The sequence below is a fragment of the Monoraphidium neglectum genome (assembly GCF_000611645.1).
Source record: "Monoraphidium neglectum strain SAG 48.87 unplaced genomic scaffold scaffold01798, whole genome shotgun sequence".
In the NCBI taxonomy this organism is placed as follows: domain Eukaryota; kingdom Viridiplantae; phylum Chlorophyta; class Chlorophyceae; order Sphaeropleales; family Selenastraceae; genus Monoraphidium; species Monoraphidium neglectum.
In genome coordinates, this window is record NW_014011830.1 from 1 (window position 1) to 9,585 (window position 9,585).

Here is a 9,585-nt window from a genome sequence, read left to right on the forward strand (position 1 = left end):
GAGCGGCGGCGGGCCCCCACAAGGCACGAACCCGTCGCTGGCGCGGGCGGGGATGCTCGGCGGGCGGTGGTGGCGCCCGCGCTGGGAGAGCTTTTGCGGGAGATGTGGGCGGGCGGGCGGGTGACGGTCAACCCGTCGCGCTTCCTGGATGCGGTGAGCGCCCGGCGGCTCTGCATCCTGTGGCATGCCCTGCCTGTCGCCAAAGGCCGGGGACGCAGGGGCCGAGGCGGGCACGTGCGCGCTCTTGAGGCAACGGCCCCACACTGCGGCCGGTTGAGGAGGCGCGGGCACACGCTCTCGCAGCTGTGTCCGAGGCAGTCTTGCACGCTGGCTCACCGCCGCCCCTGACACAAAGGGAGGATCTCGCCCCACGTCTGGCGTCGCGTTGCGTCTATATCTCATCCAGGTGTCGCGCCACGACGGCCGCTGGGGTGAGGGCTACCAGCAGGACTGCGAAGAGTTTTTGCACAGCCTGCTCACTGCGCTGCAGGTACGGGGCGCCTGTCCCTCTCCCACCAGAGTCGTGCGATGCGGGAGGAGGAGGGGACGCGCACAGGACAGCGGCCCTGCATCCGAGGGCCTGCTGCTGCGTTGTTGGGCCCCGCCCGGCGCCGCGAATTCGCTGGGCGCTGGCCAGCATGCGCCGCGCTTGCTTGCCGCGGACGGCTCCACTGATGCGGCGAGCCCGCGCGGTTCGATACGAAGGCGGTGCGACGCACATTGCTTCCTCACACGTCCGTGCTCATGCCCGACCCTCTCGCCCCCAAACAATCCACACACACACACACACACACACACACACATACGCACGCACGCGCGCTCGCGCTCTTATACACACGCGCACGCACGAACACACACCACCCCCCTCCCTGCCGCCCAGTCGGACTGCAACCGCGTGCCGGGCAAGCCCTCCTACCGCGAGCTCACCGGCAAGGGCTCCGAGGCGGAGCAGGCGGAGGAGGCGCGGTCGTACCAGCTGAGCTGGCACGACTCCGTGGTCGAGGACGTGTTTGTGGGGCAGCTGCAAAGCACCATAACGTGCGCGGCCTGCGGCGGCGCCAGCCACTGCTTCGACCCCTTCTACAGCCTCGCGCTGCCGCTGCCGGCGAAGGGGGGGCCCGTGGCCGTGCAGGTGAACACGGGCAGCAAACACGCAGGGGGCCGGGTGCCTGGGCCGGGCGGGAGCCATGGGGGTCGCCACTTGAACGCCGCTGCAGCATGGCAGCCGCGGGCCGCGGGAGATCTGGGGCCTGGGATTATCTGAAACCAAGCTTCACAGATGCTTCGAGGCGGAGCCACCAATACTCCTGATCTCTGCAGCTGCAGTTTTATCGACTGCTCGCCTCCCTCCTGGCACCACCTGAATGAATGGATCCTTTCGCGCCAACTCGGCCTTTTAATGCATTGCGCGCGTCGCCTCCTCCCCAAAACCAGGACCTTTTGGCGGCGTTTGTGCAGCGGGAGGAGCTGCAGGACAGCGAGCGCTACCGCTGCGACCGCTGCGGCCCCGACAAAAAGCAGCCCGCCTCCAAGCGCCTGCAGATCTGGTCCTACCCGCCAAACACCCTCGTGCTCACCCTCAAGCGCTTCTCCAGCAGCGGCGGCGGCGGCGGGGCCATCCCCAGCCTGGGCGCGTTCGGGGGCCGGTTCTCGGCCGCGCGGAAGGTCGCCACGCCGGTGCTGCTGCAGCCGGCGGGCGCGCTCGACCTGCGGCCGTACTGCAACCCGCGGGGGCTCAAGGAGTGTGTCGCCAGGGGCTGCCCGGCGCCGGTGTACCGGCTTGTGGCGGTCGCCAACCACTCGGGGACGCTCGGCGGAGGTGGGGGCCGGGGCTGAGCCTTTTGGGGCTGGAAGGGCGGGGTACAGCAACGTTGGCTCCGCTTGCCAGCCTCCAGCGGCGACAATGGAGGCCGGGTTTGCCTGCAGCCACAGGAATGAGTGGCTTGAGCCAGGGTAAAACAGCGGGGGGACCCGTGCTAGCCGGCGCGCTCCCCTGGCCACACCCTGCGCCCCTCTCGCCTTCCTCTCCCCCTGCCGGCCAGGCCACTACACAGCCATGGGACGCAGCGCCACAGATGGCTGTTGGTACGAGTTCAACGACTCGACGGTCTCGTGCTGCGACCCCCCCAGCGGCGCCAGCTGCGACGCGTACGCGCTCTTCTACCGCTTGGTCGGCTGCAGCGGGGGCGGCGGCGGCACCTTCTGCGGAAGTAGAGAATGAGCACGGCGGCAGGGATCACGTGGCCGCGGCGGGTGCTTTGCTTCAGGATGCGCCGTCCGCGGGCCCGATCTCAGGCCTGGAGGGAAGATTAGAGTACTGTGCGCCGGCGCCCGCTCCCAGGCGGGCGAGTTTGGCAGCCTTGTGTGCGTGGCGAGGTGAGTGGCGGACCGCGCCACACCTTGCGCGCTTCCGCGTGCCGTGTGACACTCCCTTGGCTCAACTCAGACTCACAAAATCTGACTGACTTGCGGCCAGTGCCCACCCCTACTGCTGGGTGCTCTACTGTGCTCTTGTTGACGTGCGTTTTGATGACAGTTTCGTGATGAGAGTGCCGAAACAACGCTTTGGAGATGTGCTGTTGGTGTGTGTCCCTGGAATAGTCTGCAGCCCCGCCGATCTCAGCCAAATGTTGCAGCTTTTGTGCTAGGAGTGTTCGCGACCAGATTAGCGGCCCCGCTCGCGTGTGCCCTGACAAACTGAAACCGCCCGGCGGTGCTTCTTCTCATGACACATCATCGGGCCCATGCTGAACGGGCAGGTGAAGCCGTACCATTTTACATGTCACACGGCCCCTAGGTGTGCCGCAGGGCGAGCGGGCCGGTGGCACCGCAATGTGCTGGCCGAGCACTGCTTGCGGGGGGCGCAGAGCCCTCTGCCCGAGACCCTTGCCATTGCGGCCTTGCTCATCGACTGTACGCCTCCGGCTGCTTGCAACCTTGCGCGAAACTTTGCCGCAAGCCATTTTGTAACAGCATAACCCATGTACATCCCGCGCATGGCATGTTGTATGACGTGCGGAAGTGACCAGGATGGCAGCCGGCGCGCACCACATAAAAGTGCCCAGCAGGGTGGTGCTGTGAAGTTGGCACATTTCAGGGGAGGGCGCATTCATGTCGCAGCTGGCGTGCTAGGCCATGGGTCCTGCCACCTGCATACATCAAGCCAGGGTGAGGCGCACAATATTTCGAGGCAGGGCGGCTGAGGTGCTCAATGCTGCCATGGCTGGTCTGCACGCCTAGAGAGACTGGCGGGCGTACCGCACCCCAGGGCGCCCAACAAGCACACCCTTTTAGCATCTTCATCGACAGGTAATATTTTTTCAGTGTCCAGCGGTCTACCAGACGAGGTCAAGAGTGTTCCCAAGTCTCATCAGTGCTGTATGTCATCGAATCGTCCAGGCGCGGGTGAGACACGGTTACCTCTGTTTAATAATCGACAACGACATGCTTTTTGCAAATTACGATAACACACTCAAGTCCGTCGACCCGTTGCAGGGAAGCGACGCAGCTGGGTGTGGCAACGAGTGCTGCTGTCCGGTGACAGGGCCCCGTTGTTACTGGAGCGCGATCGGCTGCAGAAGGTACAGCGACCCCTCTGACAGTCTCAAGAGTCTAGCGCAAGATCGTCGGGTCGCACCCCGGTCACCGCGCCTGGCGAGATGTTGCAGGCGGCTCTCGCCGTGCTGCTGCTGGCGAGCGCATGTGCTGGTGAGATACTTGAAGATGCGCTGGGTCCAGGCGTTCTTCGCCCGGTCGATTGCAAGGCGGTGCTTCTTGTGGACGCCGGATGGTGTTTTAAATAACGACAGCCTCTCGATTTAGCCGCATGAGCACTCTGGTTGCTGGACCGTTCGTGCCCGCCCAGCAGACTGGTGTCCGTGGGATGCCAGTGCCGATCGCACCCATCATGCCCCCTCGGCCCATGTTGCTGCCGCCGCGCGCAGGCGCCCCCTACCCCACGGCGCTCGCGGTGAGACGGCGCCTGGTGTGAGCCTAGTGCCAAACAAACAATTACAAAAGGGCGCAGCCCAACCGTATTATCAACGCCCCGCGCGGTCTGCCTGGCGCAACGCGCGTTGCGTGTAGTGGCCCTGTGCATGAGCACACCAGGCACCCGGCGCTGCTGGCCGCCGCGGCGCCGCCTGCCTCTCCAACCTGGCGCCGCACAGCCAACCGCATCCGATGCTGGTGCCAAACCTGCCCTCCCTGTGTACAACCCCCTCTGTGCCCTGCACACCCGCACCCATATGTACTACCCCTCCAGACCCTGAACTCAGAAAAAGACCTCAGCCTGTTCACCAAGCTGGCGGACATCTCCGGGCTGCGGCCCTACCTCGACTCCACCTACACACGCGCCACCATCTTTGCGCCCAGTAACGCAGTGCGTGCGCCGCTTTGAGCGCGCGGGTGGCAGGCGCCTTTGCGGCGTGGTCGGGGGGCTGGCACCGCATCTCAGCAGTGTGCCATCGTGCCCAACGCACTGGGAGCGAGCGCGCGCTTGGCCGCAAGGCATGCCCCGCCCCGCCTTCCTGCCACGCACGCACCCCTGAGCGCCGACAGGTTTCGCCGCCCTTCTCCCATCACACCCCCCGCGCCGTGCGAAAAGGCCATCACAGCGCTGGCGGCCGCTCTGAAGATCAAGCCTGAGGACCTGGCTCTGCCCCGCAACCAGCTCCTGGTGGACCGCCTGGTGGGGTACCATGTCATCACGAAATCTGGAAACCTGGCGGCCAAGTCCCTGACCAGCGGCGAGGTCCTGGTGAGCGGGCCAGCAGGCGGCGGCGCGGACGGCGAGTGTCGTGGGAAGCGCCGCCCACCGCTGGCGCATCGGGCCGGCCCCCGACGGCATGGCGCGCTGCTCGGCGCTGCCTTCCGGTGCAGCCCTGCTCGCGGCTGCTTGAGGCCCGAAGTTTCCTCACTCTTACCGCTTTGGTTTGCACCCACCATCGCAGCACACGGTCGGCGGCGGCAACGTCTCAGTGTCGATCGCCGGCAAAACGAACCGCCGCCGCCTCATAGAAAAGCCGTCCGCTGTCAACGCCACCAAGGCGCTGGTCAATGCCACTGCCAACGCCACTGCCAGCGCCACTGCCAATGCCACTGCCAAGGCCAACCGCACCGGCCCCGCTGTTGTGAGCGCGAGTGCTTTGAAGGTCGCCGCTAAGGTGAGGGGTGCAATCTCTAGTAGAGTGATTGGCTGTTGCATGCGCGCAGCTGCACCCGCTGTCGCCGCCAAATGTTTGTGCTGCAATCGCCGTTCCCCGCGTTATTCAGATCCCTGGGATGAGCTTTGTCATGTTCTGGTCACGTGCCTCCCCGTGACGCGAGTGTTCATGACCACCATGCGCATTGCTCCCTACAGCTGGCCACGGGGCGGCGCCTTCACGCCACCAAGCCCGGCGCTGTCAACGCTACCAAGGCGCTAGTCAACACCACCGCCAACGCCACGGCCAAGGCCACCGCCAAGGCCAACCTGACTTCCCCCGCCGTCAAGAGCGCGAGTGCTATCAAGGTCGCTGCGAAGGTGACAAACAATGCATATAAAATCGTGCTATGTGTGGGAGACGCAATGGTGCACCCTTGGCCGTCATGCACATATCTGGGCTTAAACTTTGTTCCCGCAGCCTCACCACCCCAAACCCTTCGCATTTTGCAGGTCGCCGCTGCCTCACCCTCTGCAGTCTTCAACACGACTGCCCGCCTGCCAGGGCTGCTGTCGGGGGCGCCCAGCCTGGGGCGCCTGGGCCACCGCCACCTGCTGGCGAGGCCGAAGCCGTCTGCAAGGAATGCCACAAAGGCGCGGGCCAAGGCCAGTGCCAACGCCACTGCCAACGCCATTGCAGACGCCACTGCTGACGCCACGGACAGCGCCACTGCCAATGCCACAGCCAACGCCACGGACAGCGCCACTGCCAACGCCACTGCCAACGCCACAGCAACGGCCAACCGCACCGGCCCCGTCGTCATGAGTGCGAGTGCCATCAAGATTGCTGCCAAGGTGACATACCGTAGAAAAAAATCTGCATGATAGGGTCCACAGCAGCTCACGAGCCACGACATGTCACTCTTGTTGCTGTCATGTGCATTCCTAGGCTCAACCTCTGCACCCACAGCCTCACCCAACCCAACTCCTTTGCACTTTGCAGGTGGCCGCTGCCTCACCCTCTGCGGTCTTCAACACGACTGCCCGCCTGCCAGGGCTGCTGTCGGGGGCGCCCAGCCTGGGGCGCCTGGGCGGCCGCCACCTGCTGGCGAGGCCGAGGCCATCGGCAAGGAATGCCACCAAGGCACTGGCCAAGGCCACTGCCAAGGCCAGGGCCAGGGCCAATGCCACTGCCAACGCCAACGCCAACGCCACCGCCAAGGCCAGTGCCAACGGCACTGCCAAGGCCAACCAGACTGCCCCCGCCGTCAAGAGCGCGAGTGCTATCAAGGTCGCCGCCAAGGTACTAGCTGCGCCTTTGCCAGTCAAGCTGTGCTGGACCTAAGTTGCAACGTGCAAGCACCCTTGCGCATTGGGAACGGCGCATCCCTTCCATAGCATGCTTTTCAGCACTCACTGGGGTGCAGGCCATGGCCAGTATCCTCCCCTTTCAACCCCATCCTTTAGCCTGCAAGCCCACTGAGTTCACCCTGCCTGATGCCACCCGCAGCTCGCCACAGCCGCGCCCAAGCCCAAGCCGGATGTTGGTCGCCACCTGTTGAGCAGCTTCCTTCGGATGCTGCACGCTGAGCCTGCTAAGAAGGCCAGCCCGTCCCCCGCCCCGGCAAAGAAGGCGGGCACTTCCCCTGCCCCAGCCAAGAAGGCAGGCACCTCCCCCGCCCCGGCCAAAAAGGCCGCCGCCTCCCCACCCGCCGCTGCCAAGCCTGCTACCTCAGCCCCTGCGCCCAAGCCCGCTGCGCCGAGCGGGCCCATTGTCACAATCAAGGGCGTGCAGGTGCGCACCACAAAAAAGCGCGCTTGCTCCGCCTGCACTGCAGGGCCGCTGGCTGATGTTGCCACAGCCAAACTCTCACAAGGCTGCCGCGCCAGGAATGCTGCTGGTCGTTTTAATCTCAGGGAGACGCCCGCCTTCTGCAGTGTTCAGCTACACCACACCTTGCACTTTTTAGCTAGTATCGCGTGCATCATGCACACATGTGCGCACACATATACGTGCACATACACGAGCGCACGCCTACACACATACGCCTACACACACGCCTAAACACACGCCAACACACACACACACACACGCCATACACTGAACACATCACACGTAAACGTGCGCAGAACTCTGCCAAGGTGATTGGCACGGACCTGGTTGGTGGCAATGTGACGATCCACGTCATCGACAACGTGCTGCTGCCCGCCACCGTGAGTTGACACCCCTGCCGGCACATCAGCCACCATCACCCCTGTCGCACCCTCCGGCGTGACCGGACCCGCTCATGCGCAAGAGCTGCCCCGGGGAACGCCAGATGCCCTTGGCGTGCACCGGCCGGCGAGGCCTAGTTCACAGCTCAGCACCCCCTCTCAAGGGGTGTTCTGGAGAGCTCGTGACGCGTGATTCGCCCCCCTCCTATGTCGTAATCCGATGCTGTACTCCGACCGCCGATGGTCTGCCGCCAGGAACCAGCTCAAAGCAAAGGAAACACCCCACCACCACCACCACCACCACCCTCGGCCCCGCAGGTTTTCAAGACCATCAAGGACGCGCTGGCCTTCAGCCCCTCGGTCTCCGCGCTGTCGGTGCTGGCCGCTGACGACACAGTGCTGAAGAAGGCCTTTGCAGACCCCACCACCAACATCACCCTCTTCGCGCCCACCACCAAGGCAAGGGAGGGCTCTGCGCTTGGACCTGCACCTCCGCCGCCACCGGCCCTGCTTCCGCACCACGGCGGTGTCCAGAGGGATTGCAATGATTGCGGTACCCTACAGAGGCGGCCTTGCCAGCCGCGCCCCTGCCTGTTCAATTTCTACAGCCCAGTGTGTCAACTGCACCCCTGCGCTCCACTCAACAAAAGCACTCCACTGTCGCCCACATGCATTCCAACAGTCAATCGAGGATGTCGCCAACGGCGCTGTTACCGGCAAGCTGTTGCAGACAAAGGACTCGGTGCGTCTGTCGGGGTTGTTGCTGTCCTGGAATCCCCCCCCCTCTCGTGTTCGCCGTGAGTAGGCGCGCTCTGGACCCTCCGGCCCCTGACTGCTCTTTGTCGTGTTGTGCGCTGGCCCTGCCACATCACCAATGCGCCACCTCACCGAGGTCAAACAGGTGTCTGACGACTCACCGGGGCGCACCCAACAGCCTTGTTGAGAGTGAAAATCCTGCTCACCCTGTGCCGTGTATGCCGCGCATTCCACGGTGCCCCATATCATGAAACCGCCAGGTCAGCAAGATCCTGCAGTACCACGCCGTGAAGGGCGCGCGCCTGGAGCCGTCCTTCACCGGCCAGGGCACCGTCAAGCTGCCCACGCTGCTGGCCGGCCACAGCGTCCAGCTGTCCAAGGTGAGCCTGATTTGATGCGTGCGCGGACGCCCTGTGATCCGGGCCGCCGGCTTGCAAACCACAAGGAACTGTTATGCTTGAGTTTGAGGCTCTGTGCTAGACTCAGGAGGCTGACTGGGTGGTCGCAGCCCCACAAATTCAAGTCCAGTCTTGTGCTCAACGGGTGCGTGACCGGGTATCACCACGCGCCAGAGTTGATTCTGGTAGCGCAGTCCTCCTCCGCATCCTCCCCGCCCCACTCGTTGCAGCTCGCCTCCACTCCGCAACGCACGCTGGCCCGCCTGCCTACGCTCGCAGGTCATCACCCCGGCCACAGACTCGACCGAGGCCACGGGGGTGATTCAGGTGTTGGCGGACAGCGAGGGCGCCCAGCCCCACATCGTCAAAAAGCACAACATCAGTGAGCAACGGCGCAAGCAGGATTGCAGAGGCCTCAAACTCTCGCCTGCTTTTGCACCACCCCTGCGTCCTGGGTGCTGCAGCATGTGCCTCAGGCTGAATAACTACATCACCCGGCGTATGCTGCCCTTCTGTTTGGGCGCCTGCGATCCCTCCTTCTCCCAGGCCCTAGCCCATGACTCATCGCGGCCTAATATCTGCGCCTCTCACCCCACCTCTCTCACCCGGCTGCTCTATGTGTCTTTGTCACCAAACTTACAGTTGCAGGCGCAAGCTATGTCAACGTGATTGACGGCGTCCTCATCCCCAAGATCTGATCATCCACTGCTCAAGCGCTGCTCAGTGATCTGGAGGGATCTGCACGAGATCTTGCCCAGCATCACACCAGGCAGCGACACCCCTAGATGCGCCACGCTGCACGGCACAGCCTTCGTTCTCGCCACGCAGGAGTGGTTGGGTCTGGCGGGCGTTGGCTGATTTGGCGACCTGGCCCACCGTTTTCCTCGCCTCCCTGACCGTCACTGATCATATGATCTGGGCTGCCTTGGGACAGCTCAGTCTGCAACCCTGGTGCGGGCAAGCTCAACGGCTGCCTGCTGCGCCCTTCCTGAAGACAACCCCGCACGCCATCACGGCCACTTGACCCGCAATTCCACTCGAGGTTTGCCTGGACACCAGCTGGGCCACAGATGC

General features: G+C 64.3%; 2 protein-coding genes across 2 annotated transcripts; both read left to right on the forward strand.

The window, feature by feature from the left end:
• Nucleotides 1-102: 102 nt before the first annotated feature.
• MNEG_9038 (ubiquitin carboxyl-terminal hydrolase 2/21) lies at nucleotides 103-2,221 on the forward strand (the record flags this gene model as incomplete). The annotated part of the gene is made up of 5 exons (XM_014042489.1): nucleotides 103-153; nucleotides 407-490; nucleotides 881-1,132; nucleotides 1,435-1,819; nucleotides 2,043-2,221. 5 exons carry the CDS (start codon nucleotides 103-105, stop codon nucleotides 2,219-2,221), a joined length of 951 nt encoding a protein of 316 aa, XP_013897943.1.
• Nucleotides 2,222-3,907: 1,686 nt separating this feature from the next.
• MNEG_9039 (hypothetical protein) lies at nucleotides 3,908-9,209 on the forward strand (the record flags this gene model as incomplete). The annotated part of the gene is made up of 14 exons (XM_014042490.1): nucleotides 3,908-3,970; nucleotides 4,265-4,381; nucleotides 4,607-4,759; nucleotides 4,953-5,165; nucleotides 5,363-5,524; nucleotides 5,657-5,998; nucleotides 6,147-6,446; nucleotides 6,654-6,938; nucleotides 7,274-7,357; nucleotides 7,676-7,885; nucleotides 8,040-8,099; nucleotides 8,374-8,493; nucleotides 8,791-8,893; nucleotides 9,154-9,209. The coding sequence occupies 14 exons, from the start codon at nucleotides 3,908-3,910 to the stop codon at nucleotides 9,207-9,209; spliced, it is 2,268 nt and encodes a 755-aa protein (XP_013897944.1).
• Between the last annotated feature and the right edge of the window lie 376 nt (nucleotides 9,210-9,585).